Source organism: Oculina patagonica, chromosome 4 (genome assembly GCF_052425735.1).
Source record: "Oculina patagonica isolate OP01 chromosome 4, crgOcupat, whole genome shotgun sequence".
In the NCBI taxonomy this organism is placed as follows: domain Eukaryota; kingdom Metazoa; phylum Cnidaria; class Anthozoa; order Scleractinia; family Oculinidae; genus Oculina; species Oculina patagonica.
In genome coordinates, this window is record NC_135761.1 from 6176438 (window position 1) to 6198043 (window position 21606).

Consider the following 21606-nt stretch of genomic DNA (forward strand, 5'->3'; position numbering starts at 1 on the left):
TGTGGGAGTTCCTCCTCGGGGTCTACGGCAAGTAGTTCACGTGACCAATTGTGAAAATGATCTTTTGTTCCGTTTGTTATATTGCCCAACTGAATTAAATGCAGTTTTCTTTTGGACGAGAACGTATCACGTGACACGATTCAAAACTGTATAACTCTGTAGGGCGAACAAAGTTTGAACCTTGGACTTGCACGTGATCAGGACGTGCGGCTCGAAACCACGGTTTGATCGGAAAGCAATTCGTAATTGTGGAGAAAATATTATTTTTTAGTACTCGGGAGTCAACAGTCGGCTTTGTGTTAATTTAGTCTGGCAGTAACGATCTCAAATGCCTGATGATGGCCACCTTATTCTCCCCACTAATATAACAAGTAATGTATGAAGATTATTTTTGTGAGTTAAGAGACCTACTTACCATTTCCTTCTACAAATAACTTGGCATAAAATTCCCATGGTCCATCATATCCATTTCCAACGCTCTTCAATGCTGTCACGAATTTGAAAAATGATACTGCAACATCCTTTGGATTGCGAGCAACGTAAACATATTTACACTTGGTGTCTTTGGTTGCACTTTTAGGTGTATTATGGTAAGGAAGGTGGGTCTTTAAAATTCGCGGGCTTGGCAGAGTGTTGAAGTCCGGTTGGGGAATTCTTGTAGAGGTTGCCGCTTCTAGGAATGGAACTCGCTGCATAATATGGCTATTTTTGACTTGTCCTTTGTTAAATATCTGCCACAGAATTTCTTGAACCCAGGTTGTACCTAAATGAAATGATGTTAAATTAATTTTGGTATAAGGCAATATGGTATGCCGGCAATTGTCATACTAAACTTTAGGGGGGTCTCATTAGAGCATGGGAGGGGGTTGGCAAGATTGGGAGGGGGAGCTGCTTGCAGGAATTTCTTTTTTGGCAACTTTCTTAAAGGATTTTTTTGGATATTGCCAGCTCCACCCTTGATTTTTAATGGTCCGTCTAATATATCGGGGTTCTACTGTACTACAAATAAACATAACATGGTTGGAACATGGTTAAAAATTTCAACCGACGGGTGGCAGACCAGTTGACTATTTCAAAGTAAAAAAATTCGAGAAAAAACTCTTTCAAGTGTCAAAACTGGCTATTTCAAAGCCGGCTACCGAGAACAAACCTATTTAGTGGCAGAGTGGAGGGCTTGAAACCGGGAACTCCGGATTACAGTACCAGCGCCCAAAGCCACTCGGCCACGCTGCCCACCTTTATAGGGCCGCCAGCAAACGATCCTTGCCCTCGCGTCACGCAATCTTTCCTGAGATGCCAAAGAACGTACCCTACTGTTTGCGCAACACCCAAGTCACGAACATTCAACAATGCGACAGAAGTTACGCCGCATTTCGCCGTGAATAAAGTTATGGCGGATTATATTCATTTCGCCACAGTATTGAGGCGCACGTATACATGAAAACATTCTCTGACTGTTAGGTACGCTAGTATATAGACCCTTTGCACGTACTGCCCGGGGGGGTACTCCCTATAATGGCCTATACGGGGAGGCTCCGCCCGAAAGGGGTACCTTTTTCAGGCTACAGGTATATAAAAGGGTAGGGATTTCACGAGTTTAAGTATATGAAAGGGTATGGAAATCTGTCATTTGTCATTTGTCATTTGGCTATTTAAAAGGGTTTCGAACAGACGCAATTTATTGCTGTATTATTTTAATTTATTAAGCGCTGCATAAAAAATGACAAGAAAACGTCCTATTTTAAGTACACGCCATGTCAAAAATGGTATATAAAAGGGTAAGGGGTTAGAACTTGGGGCGGAGCCTCCCCGTATAAAACTTTTTTGAGTGCCCCCGCGGGACGTACTGTTACCTGTTGGTGGTGTATTTCAAAGGATTAATATATAAATATACAATTATTTGTCCTTTGCCCTCCAACATGGCGGCTTTGACGTCTCATGAAAACTGTTTATTGGCATTTGTACATGGCACGAATTCTTAAAAGGCAAGATATGTATAAACCGATCAGCTAGACCCTTGTGTTACAGAATAAACAACATTTGACATTTGATTGACAGTTGTAAGCATATTGTAATCACATGACATGATAGCCGTAATCTAAGAAAATGAATCAGCATTGTAAAATTACAGAACAGAATAGATCCCCCTCATTAGATTGTCGACGTGTGCGAGTGCAACGTTGAAATAAACTGAATAAACTGAACATTGTTGGATAGATACAGTCCTCTGTTTGATTGTGACCAGCGCCGGGATAATATCCCGTACACCTTGCCCGACGTTACTAATCGAACAGTTCGGTAATCGAACTTGATCGAACTGAATCGAACTTAATCGAACGATTCGGTTCGATCAGTTCGATAATCGAACAGAATCGAACCCAAAACTTTGTGTGAGAGAGTTCGATTCCGTTCGATTTCCGAACTAATCGAACCAAATCGAACTTAATCGAACACAAAAGACAAATCTTAAATTCACCCTCATACAACCAGATAATTGAACAGTCTGTCTAAGTAACAGTAATAAATGAATAAATTTTTTATTTATGGACTTTCGGCAAAAAAACCCGAAACGCAAAGTTCAACAGACAATAGAAAATAAATCCTCCTTCACTCTAGTTCTATTTCATGTTATCAACCTATGGAGTCCCAAGTAGTCTGCGTAGCTGGCGATTTCGTCGGAAAGCACGCGTGGGAGATTACTGCGAAGACTCGCCTTCTTTCACTTTGCCGATTGTTTCTAGCGACCTTGCCGCTCACTCGCTCCCCAACAAAACCGTCAGCTGCGCACACTATAACCCAAGCAAAATATTATAAACTGAAACAATGCTAAAAAACTGTTTTCAAGTTATTTGACATAAGTTAACCTAACTGCAAAAAACCCGTCCTTGAAAGCGGAATTCGTTACTTAAGATTATGAGATCTAGATAACGTTGTTTTTTAATCAACATCCATTTTCCATGATTTTCAAATCGAACCCAGTCGAACTTAATCGAGCCTAATCGAACTTAATCGAACGTTCGATTTAGTTCGATTACTCAAAATTTTTTGTGAGAGTTCGATTCTGTTCGATTACCGAACTTAATCGAACCTAATCGCGTGATTACAGTTCGATTCAGTTCGAGTAAGTTCGATTAATCGAACGTTCGATTTGGTTCGATTAGTAACGTCGGGACCTTGCAATAGGGTCAATAGGGCAATAGTGTAGCCTTTAACATATTATGAGTTCAATCTCTCAGTAGTGACTTTCACGCTTGTTCAATGTCTCTGATGAGATTTTCAACTGGAAATGATAGTTTAAAATTCAAATGTTTAAGCCTTTATACTGACTCACCTGACTTGGGGTATGTGACCACGAAAACGTCATCCGGCCTCGTCTGAAAATTCGAGATAAATTCGCAAAGCAGCTGAGGATCGGGAGTGAAATGTGCAGGCATTTTCACACCCAGAACATCAATGAATCTTTCAGATGTCCATTCACCTTCCGTTACTTGAAAGACGGGAGAACTCGCCATGATTACTGCAAGCACTACAATTGAGCGCAAGACTACACGCGACTGAACAACATGTAAATTCCTGTGGTTCTGCTTGTCAGATTAATCACACAACCGTATGTTTTGTCCCCGACCGGGGGAGGGAGGGGGAAGGTTGTTCTTGGTTGGGCCGGGGTGCGCGGTGGGCTTCCTGGAGTTGGTTGGGCTGACCAAAATTTGCAATTTTCCCGATCCCATTCCAGACCTGACCCATAAATCAACACCCTATATTTTAGACAACACTCTACCGGCTCGCGTAAAATTTGAGATAGACCAAAGTGGTAAAAATCTTTACGCTATTTCAGACCCAAACGATTCGAAAACTATACCCTTTGGCGCCGCACATACCCTTGTAGCTTGAGGCTGTGTTACACGGGACAACTTGCAACAACGATTTTTCGCGCAACAAAAATCGAACACCCTGTTACACGAGCCAACTTTCTAAATATTTGTCATCTTGCATTGCGAGTTTTTGACTTGAGTTCAAAACCTGGCAACGCGTTGCCGAGTGAAAAGGTGCGCGAAAAATCGTCGCCGGTACTATGTTACACGGTGTTCGATTTTACACGCAACGTTGTTGCGCAAAAAAGTCGTTGTTGCAAGTTGTCCCGTGTAACACCGGTACCGCCTTTAATGAGGTAGTGTCTTCCCCAGGGGGCGATACCCATTTAAGAACCAACCTCCTTACAGAAACGCTCAAATTTCCGGTTACAACGGCCAGTTCACTCATTTCACAGGACGAAATTATACATGTACATTCACCCAGTAATCTTTTAGACCAAGTTCACTCATCAGTACAACGTTATTTATTCCAAATGCTTTATTTTCTAAAATAACTTTTCTTACTTAACTGGTACGTATATTGGTATACATTTTTTTTAAAAACTTCTATAATTATATATCACCCGTTTTTGACAGTGCATTGCCCTAACAAATGTCTTCTACATCTCAAAATCAAACTCTAATCCACTTCCTTTTAATTTTGCCAACACTTCCTTCTCAAATCTCTCATTCAACTCTGGAGTGAAGTAATTCTTCCAATCACCGACCACGCCCTTCCGAAGCAGCGATGTTTCGCCCTCTTCGTTCTTCATTACATAACTTGTAGAATTTTTTTTCATCCCACTGAAAGTGCACTGTTCAGCAATGCGACTGATGAGATCATCTGACAGCGGCTTGTTGAGGAAGTTGGCGATCATTCTGACATGGGAAAGCAGATCCTAGCGGAGAGAGTATCACTGCGTTTACGAACTTTAAAAATCATCTTATTTTTCTTTCGTGCACTTATATAAAATCTTTCTAATCAGTTGCTCTACAGATATTCTAACGAAGATAAAAGAACGAAGACGAAGTGGCGAGTCTTTGACAATATATTAAGTGGTATATTTTTTTTGAATTCATTCCTCAAAATGAAATGCTGATTTCGAGTGACTCTGTTTTTATTGAGAAGTGTTATTTAAGTGGCAATAGAGTATTTAAACATTTTAGGCTGTAATTCTTGCGCACTTGTTCGATGTTTCCTTAAAATACAGGAGAAAGAAAAAATCTCACGGTCACTATATGACCGCCTGGAACGCATTTCCGCTCGAGGAAAACGCAAAAAGCGAGCGCGAAGAAATGTATATCGAACACGAGCGACAGTGTTTCATCGGAATATCCAAACACCGAAAAGAGAGTTTTTTGAATAGCCGATGAAACACTGTCTCAAATGTTTCATACATCTTCTCAATCGAAACAAAAACTACAGAGTAAAAACGGAGATAAAAGTCAAAACCTATGCTTATTAGACGGGGTATCGAAACCTCTTTCACGGTTATGATTTTCTTTGCTTTAACTTTAAGAATTATTTATCAGTTTGAGTAAGCGTGATTCCTACCGAAGAGCCTTAAACAGACCAAAAAACAGGCCTCACTACATGTACAACAAACCTTCTGTAAATCCTCATATTTCAGAAACAAGACATTGAGATCATCTTTGTGCTTCCAACCGTCCAGAACATGGTCATTCCAGAGGTTCCAACCCACTGTTTGTAATGAAAAGATTAATTTAGTAGCAGCTACAGTAAACAGAAACCAAAGTTCTCAAAAGAATGTTCCAAAAAATTACTACAGTTGCCTTTTATGTGTGCTAAACAATTTAGTACCAGCAGTCTTAGAAATGCATGTAGAATCAAATGTGAACTCAAAACTAAATGCAGTAGAATTGTTAAAATGAACAACATTCTTATCTTGCGTGTTGCCTATCTGCTATACCTGGGTTTTTACCAAGCGCGCATTCTTTTGCGGCCGGAATAGACGGTGTTCGAGTTCTTTTGGGACCTATTCCGTTTCAGTATTAACGGAATTCTATTCCTTTCAAATTAACTTACCATTTCCTTCAATAAATAACTTGGCATAAAATTCCCATGGCCCATTAAATCCATGCCCAAAGTTCTTCAAGCTTGTCACAAATTTGAAAAATGATACTGCGACATCCTTCGGATTGCGAGCAAGGTAAATATATTTACACTTGGTGTCTTCGGTTGCACTTTTAGGCGTTGTATGATAAGGAAGGTGGGTCTTTATAATGCGCGGGCTTGGCAGAGTGTTAATGTCAGGATGGGGAAGTACTCCTATATTGAATGAGGTTTCTAGGAATGGAACTCGCTCCATAATATGGCTGCTTTTGACTTGTCCTTCGTTAAATATCTGCCAGATAATTTCTTGAACCCAAGTTGTCCCTAAATGAAAAAATGTAAAATTAGTTTTACTATATAATTATATGCCAGCTTTTGGGAGGCGCGGTGGCCTTATGGTTAGTGCGCTGGACTCCGGGTCGAGTGGTCTGGGTTTGAGCCCTGGCCAGGCTCATTCAGTGTTGTGTTCTTGGGCAAGACACTTCACTGTCACAGTGACTCTCTCCACCCAGGTGGCTTGGGGTAACCCTCCAATAGGGCTAGTATCCCTCCCGGGGGGGGGGAGTAGAAATACTTCTAGTCGCTTCATGATACTGAATCCGGGATAAGCTACAGCCTGATAGGCTCGAACGCAGACTTTACCTGCGTAGTGACTTATTTAAGGGTCAATCCACTCTTCCACTGATGGATCGACTCCAATTGGATTCAGTTACCAGATGTTCAGTTGCCAGGCCGAGTACGGAACTATGTGCAAGATATATGGTTTCCTAGTGGGGTGCAGAGCGAAGCAAAACGGGACGTAGAACAAGTGAAACTAAGGAAGGTTTTTAAAGATAATTTTTAGCAACAACACAAAAACACGCACTACAATTACTTACACTTATTACAATAGAGTTACACTACTTTCAAGATTAATGTATAACTTCCTTACAAAAGAGCATTGCTACGAAATTACAACACATATCTATCTTATGTGCGGGACATAACGATATCTACAATACATCGCTCATTTAGATTTCAAAACGGTAGAATGGTCTTAAATTTCAGGCGCCGCAGTCGTGGGGCCGTACGCTTTTCTAGTTGGGCCGGACGGCTTTTATCGGACCGGCTCATGTCAACCCGTCAGGCTCAATACACGTGAGTTTTCATTATTGCTTCTTTAGGATTGCGTGAGCCGGGCCGTATGGGTCGCGTTGCTTATATGATCTGATGCCTCTCTACTCCATTTCGACAAAACTCCTCCCCCCCCCCCCTCCCTTGCCAGGCGTTCCATTTGCGTCCAGGTGTTTGATTGTTGGTACTATGACCTCTGACGTCACAAACATGCTAAAACACTCTATAGAATATGAGCCTGATGTCTGTTTGTTGATCTTTAATTTGTTCACGGTATGTCGAGGTATGAATTCTTCCCGGGAATTCTTAAACGACAAGAGATATAAAGAGATCAAGACCAAGTCGTTCGAAAGATTAAAATTTGATCAAGGGTTCGATTTCTCTTGTATTAAAATTGGTTATATTGTTCATGCTTTGTGGAAACATTTAAGATAAGTAAACGTCAAAACCAAAACTTACGCTAATTCTGGATTTGCTTAACCGTGCTTTGCAATAGGGGTAGTGTCTAGCGCTCTGATGTGATTTCCCACTGGACATGACAGTTTAAAATTTGAATGTTACTGACTCACCTGACTTGGGGTATGTGACCACGAAAACATCATCCGGCCTCGTCTGAAAATTCGAGATAAAGTCGCAAAGCAACTGAGGATCGGAACTTAAATAGGCCGGAAAATTCAAGCCCAGAACGTCAAAGAATCTTCGAGATGTCCATTCACCTTCCGTTACTTGAAAGACGGGAAAACTCGCCATGATTATTGCAAGCACGACAATTCAGTTTAACGCGACTGGATTTTAAACACGAATTTGAACAGTATGTAAATTTCTGTAGAAGTCACGCAACATCTGACGCAACTGTGTTTTAATTGCGTAAAAACCACAACAAGTCACTCTAGTTCCTGCCTCTTTGCGGTTTCAAGCCCAAAACGTCAACGAATTTTGGCGATGTCCATTCACCGTCTGTCACTTAGAAAAAGAGCAGGTCAGTAATCGAGCCTACAAGCAGTACAAGGAGAAGGAGAACGGAAGGTCAAAGAAGCATTTGAATTTTAAAAACTCTGTTTTGGAACTTAAGGAGAGTATATGATGCGTCGTAACTAGAGCAAATATAGTATAAAGGTATATGGGAATTACACGTACGTTTTAATCTGATTGTCACATAAAAAGACTCCTCCTCATCCTCTCAGAGGACAAGTAACACGTCTGCCACTTATGGCCGCCATGTTTGCCAAAACTTGGCCGCAAAGCATAACGTCACTGCGTACAAAGCTCCGGGATTGTTCTAGAAGTAGCAGGAATGCCCTGAAAAGTGGAAACCCGATATTTCTGAAAACCTAAAGGTATGGAATTCTAAACCCAGAATAAATACATCTGGTTAAGTCTTCAAGGGGTTTTCTTTTTTCCCCTTCTATTCAAAACTATGAGGCCACATGTCGGGAAGTAAGCAACACATTGCATCAGATTGCTAGCCGACAGTTTGTAGTGACCTGACGAAAAAATCGCACTTTACACTCTGCACGCAAATCAAGCATTACAAGTAACACTGTGACAGCGTTTACTCGAAGATCGTTTAAAATGTATTTTTTTATCAGTAAAAAGAATAGGGATGACGTAGAGAATTAAGAGCATCGTCAGGTATATACTTCAATCGATCGATCAAAAGAAACAGGTTAGCCTAAATATCCATTTATCAATCCTGCATTTTTACGCTAATTTTGGCGTTTATCAAAGTGCGAACTTTTTTCTGAGGGTGCTGTTTACATGATACTGGAATGACTTTCATTCTGGATCGAGTTCATTTAATCCCCATAAATTTCTCTAGTTTATATGATATCGAGAAGACATTTCGTCCTCGGCCACAAGTCATAACGGTTTTGATTTCGGAACGGTATTACGTAAACTGAAAACAAACTTCGTTCCGAGATGAAACGGCATCTCATGAAACCGCATACAAAGGCCTCAGTTTGAACTCAGAGCAGAAAACCAAAAAAAAAAAACAAAAAAACCTACGTTCAGATTGTCCTTCCTTATAGATATGGACATTAATAGGCACAATAACATTTTGCGCGAAACTTGCTTCAACTTTGTTTTTGATCTTGCGCGAAAACCGCGCACGCGTAAACGCCTTATTAGGCTGAGAAATAATTACGCGCGAGAAACACAAGACTGAGCCGGGTCCTGACTTGGTCGAATTTGTCATGTGAATGTAGAACGAACTTCATTCCGGAATGAGTTATGAAAGTCATTTCGGTATCATGTAAACAGCCGCTGAATGTCAAACAATTACATGATTGAAACCAACCTATTCCCTTGTTACGTTACTTGCACAACAAAATACTGATCTTGAACACACGCTTCAACTTCCGAATATACAAAATTCTGTATCAATCACACTGAACAAACTGGTGATACCACTGCAGATAACTGCAGATCTTCACAAAACTGTGAAGTTTGAAAAGATCCAGTGAGTAGAAGAAGATGACCCTGGGAACGAGGTTGTAATCCGGACACCCTTCAACCCGCGTGCCGACATTAAGCAATAGTCATCGCTTTAAAAATGATCTCATTAATAGAAATAGCTTGCGAACGCCCTTGCACGACCAATATTTAAGCGGCATTTGAATTAAAATCAGCACTTTTCTCATGACCAATATAAAAAGAATGATTTTTCGAAAAACTTAAAAACAAGAACACGATAATGGAAACCTTGACGATTTCATGGTTTTTAGAGGGAATTTTCCGCAGGATATTTCATAAGGTGCAAGATGTTGTAAAGAAGAAGAAAAAAGCAGTTGAAAACTATCGGCCGTCAAGACATTGCCGCATCGGATTCAAGTCAAAGTCAGTGATGTTTTTAGTTCTTTAATATGTGTTATTTAGTTGACAAGTTTTTTGCTTGATTGGAATTCAGTTAGTGTTTCTATATCATGGGCACGAGTGCTTTGTATTTTCTTCGAAGACAGAACGGTGATTTGTAAAACTAGCTCGATTACTGGAAAACAATGAAATAAAAATCGACAATATCAACTACATCTGGTCTCCATGATATAACATTACACTTTGGATTAAAGATATGAATTTTATGTTCTCATAGGAAAAACGATTTCCGCCACTCGAACATAAAATTCATATCTTCTCGCCACCATGTCAGGAATATCCTCTATATAAGTTGTAACTACAAATTCTACAAAAAATCGATGTTTAACAGTTCGGCTTGTTAAATGTCCTCTATATCTCACAATCAAACTCTAATCCACTTCCTTTCAATTTTGCCAACACTTCCTTTTCAAATCTCTCATTCAACTCTGGAGTGAAGTAATTCTTCCAGTCTCCGACCACGCCCTTTCGAAGCAGCGATGATTCTCCCTCTTCGTTCTTTATCGCGTAACTTTCAGGATTTTTCTTCATTCCACTGAAAGTGCACTGTTCAGCAATGCGACTGATGAGATCATCTGACAGCGGCTTGTTGAGGAAATTGGCGATCATTCTGACATGGGAAAGCAAATCCTAGCAAAAAAAGAATAATTACCTTCGTGAGCTTCTAAGAAACAAAATTTTCTGATCAGTTGCGTAGATATTCTAAAGAAGATAATCGAATGAAGACGAAGTGGCGAGTGATTGTTTCGATTTAGCATGAGTTTCAGGTTGTTCTATCAAGCGAAATGTCTATTAGTCTGCGATTGGCTCAGTGTTTTTTATGAGGTGTTTAAGGGCAATATAGTATTAAAACCTTAAGGTTTGGATTCTGGCGCCTGTTTTTGATGTTTAGGATAAAAAGGGTTCACAAAGATTGGTGAAAATCGTAAAATAATTATAAAAAAGTTACATTAAAATGCCTGTTCCAGGCTCTCACGACCACTAACGCGCTTTCGTTCCAGGAAAACGCGAAAACAAAGTGCGCGCTCCGGAGTTAGGGCGCTTTCCATCTGTCAGAACTTGCCGGCCGGTCCGGTGGTTTTGAATGTGAAATGAGCCTTTTGCACGGAATGTTTCCCACAAATCTACCACAACAATGTATAATATTTATGTATTGATTTATTTGACAGGACAAATCTGATTAACAATGGAATTCTGTTCTCGCTAATACCGGTCTGGCCGGCCAGTAGGCCCAGACAGATTGTGCTCGGCAACTTTTGAGCAACTTTTGGCGTTTGGAGCAACTTTTTCCAATTTTAGCAACCTTGAGCAACTTTTGGCTTTATGAGCAACTTTTGAGCAACTTTGTATTGATATGCCTAATAAGAATCACAAAAATTAACATGTGGTTAAAATTTTGAAAAGGAAACATCTATTTCTGTAAAAACATTGATACTTTGCATACTAGCAGGGAACGGGTGTTGAGGAGGTGTTGAGAGGACATCATGAGCCCACCTCGTCCCCAGTTATTTTCGGTTCACTACCACTGCCTGGTCGCCCAAGCTTTCTTGGCCTGGTTACCCAGCGTCGGCAGCGTGTTCTTCAACTGTGCAAACCTTTTATAATATACATGTGCCCAAGATATACACTTCAGATTAATATATTGAACTTTCTTAAGTTCCAATTATCCAAAAAGAACAATGATTGATGATATTTAATAATATTTGTATGAAATATTGATATATTAAAGTAGCAACTTTTGAAGTTTTAGTAGCAACTTTTTGGGTTTTTGGGCAACATCTTAGCAACTTTTTGGCTTTAAAAAGAGCAACTTTTCATGATTTTGCGAGCACAATCTGTCTAGGCCTACCGGTCAGTTCTGACAAATAGAAAGCGCCCTTAGCTTCTGGATGGGGCCAAAATGTAGCTTCACTGCAACAAACCTTTTGTAGATCTTCATACTTAAGAAACAAGACATTGGGGTCATCTTTGTGCTTCCACCATCCCAGAACATGGTCATTCCAGAAATTCCAAGTAACTGCATGAAACAAAAACATGAATGAACAAATTGAAAGAAATCAAAGTTTTGAAAACAAGATTTAAAAGTCGCTGTAGTTCATTAATCTTCAAAACTTGATTATTCCTAAAGTACTTCTTATCGTTTGCCACTTGAGAAAACATAGGCACGCTAAGCGTGCAGGAGTTATCTTTTCAATTTATGGGGTGGCTTGGGGTAAAACTGGGTGATTGTCCTGTTGGGTTGGTTTATGTCATGGCTTGAACTACTGTTTTATTTAATAAGTAAATTTTCATCATTTAATTAAAAAACAAAAACTAATTCAATTATCAAAATGTCACAAAATGGCACGTTCTTATTCTGTTTAAAGCGGTTATTTTGTTGCTAGCTTTGTAGCAACCGTAACGTGTTACTTTTGTTTGTTACGGAATAATTTTTGCTTTTTGCCAAACACTGTAACATTATACTGGTGTTTTTCTCACTTTTGTAACATGATACCTTTGTTTTTTTTAAAACGAACGTAACACGATACCCTAGTTTTTCTCGAAAAGCCACGTCTTCATATAGACATTGAACGAAAAGTACTATAATAAACGAAGTAATAAACGAATCAAATCAAAAACCACTCTCTTCGGGAAAGTTCTTCAAAGCGCAGTACACCTGGAGTGTTTGTTTCCTGTCAGAACTGTTCAACAAAGATTTTCGTTCATTCAAAACGTAAATTCTATTCAACAAACAAGAACTAATTGAGTTATCAAGTTGTCACGGAATGGCACGCTCTTATTCTGTTTTTGCTATCGATCGTAGTTGCTTTTAACAGTAAAGTTACTTGTACCGGTTCACTAAATGTTTGAACGAGATGTTTTACAGTTGATTTAAGTTTAGTTTGGCCGCCCGCTTTGCGAAGTTTGTTGGGAAATCGGAAACTTTGTCATGAAGTTGCCAATTAGTCCAATTACGTTGCGAGTTTGCGAATCAAATTGCAAACTTCGATACAAATTTCCCAACTTCGGCCCGACTGAACTTTCCAAGTTTGGCAGTTGAAGAGAAACAAGACATGTTGCGATTTCTGAACTCGACGATTTTAGAACTTGTCAAGGAAAGTTGAAGTAGCGTGAAGTGCAAGACAACGTTTCGCATCAGCGATCACGCAAGTGATTTGCCGATAAATAAATTTCATGCATGTAGAAATTTGGTCAAATTTTAACTTATTTGAATGAAAACACATATTTAAGGATTTCTGTGAGGCATAACCTTCACTGTCTTCAATTTCAAGTCTTCTGCGTTTGTAAACCGGATGAAGCTGGATGGTTTACCCATATGTAAAATTGATTTTAATCGAAGCCGACGCGACGCGACAGGGAAGACTAATTTGTTCGAGATAACATGTTTACGGCTCGCTGAACATAAAAGTTTTTTATTTTCATGGCATTTGTTTCCAACAGTTTAGCGTGAGACAAACTAACTCCCGAGTTAGGATTTCGAGTTGGATTTCGAGTTAGGATTTCGAGTTGGATTTTCGAGTTGGATTTTCGAGTTGGATTTTCGAGTTAGGATTTCGAGTTGGATTTCGAGTTAGGATTTCGAGTTGGATTTTCGAGTTGGATTTTCGAGTTAGGATTTCGAGTTGGATTTTCGAGTTGGATTTTCGAGTTGGATTCTCGAGTTAGGATTTTTTTGGCGGGATTTTTTTTGGCGCGTTTTTTTTGGCGGGGTTCCAATAAGTTTTCAGTGGTTTTACACAACGTACTTTGCCAGCGGTGTTGCACATGCAAAAATTTTTTGTCGGCAAAAATTTTTTTTGGGATCACTTTCTTGTGCAAAATTTTCATAGAATATCCACTGAAACTTCTTGAGAGTATCAGATGTTTGTTTAGAAATGTCAAGCGATTCAAATCCCTTTTTGATAACGTAACTACAGAAGGATTTAATAAATTCGGGCTGAAGTTGGGAACTTTGTATCGAAGCTCACAATTTGATTCGCAAACTCGCAACTTATTTGGCAACTTCGTAACAAACTTAATTTCCCAACGAACTTCGCAAAGCGGGCGGCAATAGTAATGACAACATTATTCTTCAAATTTACATTGTGCAAATGTTATGAAATTTTTACTACGGTCAGGAAAGCTAGCCTCTCCAAACGTACGCTCGAATAAGACGAATGACAAGTTAGTGTTGGGCCTTTTGCTCATGGCATGTGCGTTGTAAGCAGGCGAGCGTTACGAACAACACGTTTTTAATCCCGGGTTAACTCACAACTCACCGATTCCACCTCCTTCTAATCTACAAACTTCGAACGAAATCGCTCACTACAACTGTGTCAGATCACTACAATTTGATTGGTTCTGATAGTACCTGAAATCTGATTGGTGTGACAAACAAACATACTTCACTGTACAGGTCCATCGCGCATCACTAAAAAACGAGACGCGTCTCCGAGACGGTAAAGGTAAAAAAGGTATAGTCTGTGTCCGAGCCCATACAGCTGGAGCTTATACCGGTTTCCGTAGCATTAAGCTACTAGGAGTATTGCCACTCCCCCCTGGATGGGATGCTAGTCGATCGCAAGGTTACCCCCCAGCAGTAAATTCGCCGGTACCCATTTATACAGATATATGCGGAGAGAGGCACTGTGAGAGTAAAGTGTCTTGGCCAAGAACACAACGCATCGCCCCGGCCAGGGGTCTCGAACCCGGGCCGTTCGACTCGGAGCCGAGCGCGCTAACCATTAGGCCAAAGGGCCTCCCACGTCTCCATGACGGTGATAACTTTAATTTCTTTCCGGTTAATTTCTTTCCGTAGGAGTTGAACATTAATTACCATTGTTTTCAGTAAAAAGTTAAAAATTAATTTCGACTGGTGTAAAAGGTAAAAGTTAATTTACATTGTTGAAACATATTTTGAGGTTTTAGGATCATTCTGGGATGATAAAGTAATCGAGCCAATTAATGTGCCACTAATTTCCGCAAGGCGGTTAAATTTCAGGTCAAATGGCCCTTGGTCGAACATTCTGCTTTGGTCGTTACGGTCAACCTTTTTTTATATTTTCAACATTTTTTTTATTTTTTCATTGTTTTTCGGCTAAATTAAAAAAATAAATAAAAAGTTATACTGTTAACCCCATTAAGAGCCTCAGTGTAGGGCGCGAGGAGGAGCATTGAGTGAAAGCAAAAGAGACGGGTTAGCAAAAATAAATCAAGACGGGAAGATCAAGGAAAGAAAAAAAATATTTGGCTGAGCACATTAAATCCTTGGGTAAGGACTGAACGCATAAACAAACTTACCATTTCCTTCTACAAATAACTTGGCATAAAATTCCCATGGCCCATGATATCCATTTCCAACGCTCTTCAATGCTTCCGCGAATTTAAAAAAAGATACTGCAACATCCTTTGGATTGCGAGCAACGTAAATATATTTACACTTGGTGTCTTCGGTTGCACTTTTAGGTGTAGTATGGTAAGGAAGGTGGGTCTTCAAAATGCGAGGGCTTGGCAAAGTGTCCATGGCAGGATGGGGGACTTTTGTATGGGTTGCCGCTTCTAGAAATGGAACCTTCTGCATAATATGGCTGCTTTTGACTTGCCCTTCGTTAAATATCTGCCAGACAATTTCTTGAACCCAGGTTGTACCTAAATAAAATTATGTTAAATTTATTTTAGTAAAAAACTTATTTTTGGGTCAATCCACTGACGAATTGACTTCAATTGGATTCAATTACCACGATACTTCATTGGCAACGCTCAAAGTCATTTGTTTCTCGTTTCCGGTTTGTAATACAGTAGAGCCCAGGTAACTCTGAAGGAAAACGAAAAACAGTTCGAGCTAGCGGGGTTTTGAGTTATCGGGGTTGATTTAATATAAAAAATTGCCACGTTAATAATTGATAATTACTGATTTTTCAGCATTTCAATAAACAGTACAGTACAAATTAAACTTATTTTGTCAGAAATTGTCAAACGATTATGCATTCTTATGATTATACAGTACTGTGAATGTATAATGACTCATAAGATTGGGAAATGACTGTCAAATTCGTGATTGAACTAATGAAATATTGATGGATATTAATTCCCTTAATGGAAGAAATAAGTAATGAATAATATACAATTGCTATGTTTAACCAACCTAATTTAGATTTTTAGATACCTTAAAATATTTGCGAGACATATTTACGCGTGTTTCTCTTCGATTCTTTGCAAGGGTCTCTCAAACCAAACTTTGTTTCTCAAAAGTTCTAGTGAATCATAATATAAGGCAGTTCGTTTTATTGATCAACAAAATTGCAGTTGACAACAAAATCTTACTGCTAAGCTGTTAGAATTTCTTCCCTAGCCTGCTAGACATTGAAGTTCTTCTTTTTATACTTTTGAACTTATAAGCAACAAGATTCGTGGCTTCTTTGTGAAGGAAATGCTTTTCTCCAACTCGAAACGGTCCACACGCTAATAAAAACTTTATAACTAGCTATAACTTTTAGCCGGCGAGGGCCCTTAGGCCTCGTTTCCATGCAACCTGACTTCCGGCTTAGGCTGAATCGGTGTAACGCAGATATATAAATATATATAATATAAATGTTGTTTATAGTGGTCATGCACTTAGCTTCATATCTCTACGAGATAGCTAGTTTACAGGCATGCAACTGAAACAGAGGAAACAAATATTTTAAATGAACATAACAAGGTTAAAAATCCCAACTGGCAGGAGGCAGACCAGTTGGCTATGTACAAAGCGTGACCGAGGATTTGAACACGGGACGACCGAGAAACAAATCCAGCTAGTGGCAAGGACAGGTCTTGAACCGGGGACCTCCAGATTACAACAACAGCGCCCTTTACCACTCGGCCACGCTTGCTAAGTGATAGTTTGCCAAAGGAAAAATAAACCTCAAATAATGAACGGAAAGGCAAAAGCTATAGATTATTATCCCAAAATAAATGTAAAACAAACTGAAGTGGCTCTGTTGTATCGCTCCATACTCTTTATTTTGACTCCTTGATAGATTCCGAGATATGACAATGTTATTCTAAGAGATAATTCCGTGTTCCAATAGATACATTCCGCACACTACAGAGATAGATAACTGCCCGCACTAGACTTCTTTCCGTTCTCTCTCGATTCCTCTCTTGCGCGCGGTTTTAAGTGTCAATCACGAGACTCGACTCAGACCTCGCAGGTCAAAATCGGCCCCCAGTCCCAAGCCTATCTACAACACGCTCCTTGGACTTTTATGTGATATTGACAAGGATAAACAAAGTCACAAATGCATGAGTGATGATTTCCTTCACTCCAATCCATAAGGAAGAGAATTATGATGTCAATAATTGTTATCGTTTGGCACTAAACTTCTCCTAACACTCCGCAAACATTTACAAATTCTTTCACTTCTGTTTGAATTTCCAGAAATTACTTCAAATAATACAGGCACATTAACATGTGAACTTTTTATTCATTATCACTGCACGAATAATATTCAATGGATAATACAATGATGTCCTCGGCAAAAGGCCCAAAAAGTCTGCGAATAACAATATATAGAAAATTCAAAAAAAGCGATAAAACAATTTTGATCCTTATTATTCCTACTCTATACATCAAATGCTAACAATTTGAAAAGAAAGCCGTCCTTGTGACAAAACGCTTGTTTACAGTGTCATGTTGTTCAGGCCCTGATTAAAACTCCTCTTCCCTGAATGATAACCCTGTAATGCTCTCCATGGCATTTTCGAAATCATTTATCCCCGGATGAGCACATAAGGCGACGCCATTTTGACCTGCATTTTTTCGACGTTTTTGCTTGTTTACAAGCTAAAAACGTAGAATAGGGGTTAGTGGACAAAATTTGGAACCACATATTTGTAAACTCTCAAGGGACTTTTTTAATTTCTCAAGAGACTGTTTTAATTTCTCAAGGGATTACTTTCCGCTGTGGGTGATCACTTGCGATCTCGTGAAAAAAACGTGACTTGTCACATTTACAAACGTTATATAACAATTTTAAAAGTGACATGTCAGCTTTCTTATCTCAACGCACATGTGTCTGAAAGGCGATCTATAAAAAGCGTCGCACAAACAATGGATTGCGTAACTAAAACACGAATAAATAATCACTAGCACTTACATCGTTTAAAAATTACAAACGACAAAAATAAACCATAACAAAAAACTCGCTCTTTTCAAAGATATTATTGAAGTTAAAACAAATGCAAGAGATGGGGGCTTCTTTTAGCTTAGGAGCGGTTAAAAATTAGGCCAAATTTGGTCGCTACATGCAAGCGCAACTCTATTTCGTCATCAGCCTAGGTCGTTAGGGACGTGACCTCGCGTTGACAGGGAATGACAGCAATGTTGCATGAATCGGCTTTTATACAACATGCGATCGTATCTACGCAGTTCGAGTGGAATTTCAGTCAAAGACAGCAAAATTCTTTCTTATTTCATCTTCAAATATAATTCGAAGGCATTCACTGTATATATGGCTTTTGTTTAATCCTGGGTCTTGATATCCGACCCTCGCAGAGCCTAGACAAAGCGCAGCTTGAGTGTAACGATTTGTTTACGCTGCAATTATATTTTGCTGTTTCATTTGCTAATTTCGCTGCCGTAATCGACTGCCTTGAAAGGCCTTGCAATTTTAAAGTATAGAATTGTCAGATCTCGGTGAAATTTGCACTGTTTATTTGTGTAATGTTAAGGAATATGTGTATAAATACCCGGCGCAGACAAGCCATTTTTGAGCCAGTTTTCTCCGACAGTAGTCGGAAATATCTGTATTTTTGTGTTTTTTTTTGGAGCAATCGTTACGCTACGGCCTTGAACACATTGAACAGCGGTCTACCTATAACAATTCAGATATGGCGTCACAAAATGACAAAAACAAAGCGTCAAACGCATATTTTGCTGTTTCATTTGCTAATTTCGCTGCCGTAATCGACTGCCTCGAAAGTTCCTTGCAATTTTAAAGTATAGAATTGTCAGATCTAGGTGAAATTTGCACTGTTTATTTGTGTAATGTTAAGGAATATGTGTATAAATACCCGGCGCGGACGAGCCATTTTTGACAAAATTATATGGCTGCATTTCCTCCGCGAAGATAGAAAATTGTTAAACTAAACTACAAAGAAACTGTAATGATAAGTTCGAAGAACAATGCACAGGATAAACCTTCGACTCGTACTTCATGCAAAAACGTCGATATCTCGAAGAGACTTTGATTAATTGGTGTCCCCAGTTGGCTTAGCCTGCGTTGGGTTTAGTTCGTCTGCAACGTAGGCTACGATTGGCCCACACGGGCTAAATACATAGACACGGAAATAAAGTTTTTACTTGCTTTACTTACTTTAATACTTGCGTACATAATTAGAGGTAATTATTCAAGATGACGCCAAATGGTAGAAATTTCGGAGAGGTTTCACCTTGACTACACAGGATATCCAAGAAGTCACAGGACCTTCAAAAATTAGGATGCGTTCGTTGCACGAGAACACCAGCAAGCTGCAAGCAGACTGTTGTTATCACATGAAATAGTTACAGTTCTTTATAAGGACTACTAGTAATACGTGACTCGCAGGGCCTCGCGAAGCTCTGGGTTGGGGAGGGGGGGGGGGTGTTATAAATAAGGAGTGGATTATTTGAAGTTGAACATTAATTGAATTGTACATATTCAATTTTCCACAGTAGGCAGAAAGATATATTTGTTAGAAATTTTATTTCAACGGGCATGGCCGCGACACCCTCGTTCCCAGGGTCTACTCCGCTTTAAAGATGGTGGCTTTTTCTGGTTCGTAAAGAGGTCTAAAGCGTTGGGAAGCGCAGGCTATTTTCAAAATCATCGACAAATTATTGGATAGTCGCATTTTGGACATTTATTTGATGGCATAAAAGAAAAGAAGAACGAACGGCAGGAGGATTCGAAGCCTCCGCCCGCGCGCCCCTGATGGCGATGAAAGGTTTATTAGCGTTGAGGGAGTATTATGTGGAAATCAATGTTATTTTAATCCGAAAAGAAAAACGATAAAAATGAAAGGCTCAGGATTCGAACCCACAAAAAAAAAAAGAAAAAAAAAAAAGAAATAAAAAACCCTAGCCGGATTCGAACCCCCGACCTCAGGTCCGAAGATCTGATTTCAAGTTCGACGCCTTACCATTAGGCCACCAGCGCGCGGCGGCCGTGTGACGTCATTTCCGCCACACACCAAGCTCACAAATATACGAGATTTCATCCCGCCTGATCCCTTTGAGGGACAAAATTATACACCACGCTACGCTCGGCCTTCGGCCTCGCTTCGCGAGGAATAAGAGATTGTATGGAAAATATTCCTGTTACTTATAAATGTACGAACTTAGCAATAAAGTTTTTCTTTGAACTCACTTAAGCCGTCTTGTGATTTTTGGGTGTTTTACGTCTCCTACTTGCGTTAAAAGACTTTTCTCAGCTGGGTGGTTTTCCACCCGAAGAAGCGAAGCTTCGCTTCGCCATAAAAATCACAAGAAACGGCAAGAAGACAACTTAAGTGAGAAAGGAAAAGGATAAAAGGATTTTTTTTTGCTAATTTCCTACATTTATTAGAAGAGGAATATTTTCCATGCAATCTCTTATAAAGAACTGTCATTTATTTCATCATGTAAAAACAACGCTAACACACAATTTCTTGCAACGATGCGTGACTGATTCCCGGGGGGGGGGGTACTCCCTATAATGGCCTATACGGGGAGGCTCCGCCCGAAAGGGGTACCTTTTTTAGGCTTCAGGTATATAAAAGGGTAGGGATTTCACGAGTTTAAGTATATGAAAGGGTATGGAAATCTGTCATTTGGCTATTTAAAAGGGCCTTTAATTAAAAAATTTCGAATAGACGCAATTTATGGCTGTATTATTTTAATTTATTAAGCGCTACATAAAAATGACAAGAAACGTCCTATTTTAAGTCCACGCCATGTCTCTTAGGTACCTTTTTTCAGTTAAAGGTATACGAAAGGGGTACAATTTCTGTCAAAAATGGTATATAAAAGGGTAAGGGGTTAGAACTTGGGGCGGAGCCTCCCCGTATAAAACTTTTTTGAGTACCCCCCCCCCCGGGGACTGACTAACTTCGAGAAGCTATACCGTACCGAAATTCTAGTACCCTTTAAATATATTCAATGTCACTATTTCGTAACGTGAAAGCATTTAACACTCACACACTAAGCTTCGGCTACCTGTGCGATAACTAGTAGCAGTCACATGAGCAGTGTTCTTCGGTTGAATTCCAAACTGATGCAAGATGTCTAAACAATGACATCAAATTAAAGAAAAGCCACTTTCAAATTGGCAGAGTTTGGGGGTCTTAAGCGTACTAATTTTAACACACGCACGCAAACACGCAAACTTTTTTTAAAAATTAAGTTGTCTCTGATGTGATTTTCCACAGGACATGTTAACTTTACTCACCTGACTTCGGATATGTGGCCACGAAAACGTCATCCGGCCTCGTCTGAAAATTTGAGATCAAGTCGCAGAGCAACTGAGGATCGGAAGTGAAAAATGCCGGAATTTTTGAGCCCAAAACATCGATGAATTTTTCAGATGTCCATTCACCTTCTGTTACTTGAGAGACGGGAAAACTCGCCATGATTATAGCAAGTTCTACAATTGAACGCAAGACTGGTTGTTAAACACACAACAAATACTGAACAGTATGTAAATTTCTGTGGTTTCT

The 21606-nt window shown here is 39.5% G+C and overlaps 3 protein-coding genes across 4 annotated transcripts in view; all 3 read right to left on the bottom strand.

The window, feature by feature from the left end:
- Positions 1 to 3536, bottom strand: part of LOC144651282 (sulfotransferase 1E1-like) — a 52102-nt gene extending 48566 nt beyond the window's left edge. For both annotated transcript variants that reach the window (XM_078511216.1, XM_078511218.1), the window contains exons 1-2: positions 3332 to 3536; positions 416 to 763 (exon numbers count right to left, since the gene is read on the bottom strand). In XM_078511216.1, the coding sequence (XP_078367342.1) occupies positions 416 to 763; positions 3332 to 3512 (529 nt within the window). In that variant the 5' untranslated portion in view covers positions 3513 to 3536. The remainder of the gene's footprint in view (positions 1 to 415; positions 764 to 3331) is intronic.
- An 810-nt stretch (positions 3537 to 4346) lies between these two features.
- Positions 4347 to 7831, bottom strand: LOC144651287 (sulfotransferase 1B1-like). Its single transcript, XM_078511226.1, has 4 exons — positions 7608 to 7831; positions 5899 to 6249; positions 5459 to 5553; positions 4347 to 4750 (listed from the first exon to the last, which is right to left on the bottom strand). Exons 1-4 carry the CDS (start codon positions 7786 to 7788, stop codon positions 4472 to 4474), a joined length of 906 nt encoding a protein of 301 aa, XP_078367352.1. The 5' UTR covers positions 7789 to 7831; the 3' UTR covers positions 4347 to 4471.
- A 2050-nt stretch (positions 7832 to 9881) lies between these two features.
- LOC144651292 (sulfotransferase 1B1-like) lies at positions 9882 to 21590 on the bottom strand. Its single transcript, XM_078511232.1, has 4 exons — positions 21339 to 21590; positions 15193 to 15540; positions 11835 to 11929; positions 9882 to 10542 (listed from the first exon to the last, which is right to left on the bottom strand). The coding sequence occupies exons 1-4, from the start codon at positions 21517 to 21519 to the stop codon at positions 10264 to 10266; spliced, it is 903 nt and encodes a 300-aa protein (XP_078367358.1). The 5' UTR covers positions 21520 to 21590; the 3' UTR covers positions 9882 to 10263.
- Between the last annotated feature and the right edge of the window lie 16 nt (positions 21591 to 21606).

What these genes read in the sequence shown, in the direction of transcription:
- LOC144651292 (XM_078511232.1), bottom strand. Translation starts at nt 21,519, where the DNA reads ATGGCGAGTTTTCCCGTCTCTCAAGTAACAGAAGGTGAATGGACATCT. An exon ending in GGCCACATATCCGAAGTCAG is followed by an intron (nt 15,541 to 21,338) that starts GTGAGTAAAGTT and finishes AATTTTATTTAG; the next exon opens with GTACAACCTGGGTTCAAGAA. An exon ending in GTTATTTGTAGAAGGAAATG is followed by an intron (nt 11,930 to 15,192) that starts GTAAGTTTGTTT and finishes TGTTTCATGCAG; the next exon opens with TTACTTGGAATTTCTGGAAT.
- LOC144651287 (XM_078511226.1), bottom strand. Translation starts at nt 7,788, where the DNA reads ATGGCGAGTTTTCCCGTCTTTCAAGTAACGGAAGGTGAATGGACATCT. An exon ending in GGTCACATACCCCAAGTCAG is followed by an intron (nt 6,250 to 7,607) that starts GTGAGTCAGTAA and finishes TTTTTCATTTAG; the next exon opens with GGACAACTTGGGTTCAAGAA. An exon ending in AATATGAGGATTTACAGAAG is followed by an intron (nt 4,751 to 5,458) that starts GTTTGTTGTACA and finishes TCTCTCCGCTAG; the next exon opens with GATCTGCTTTCCCATGTCAG.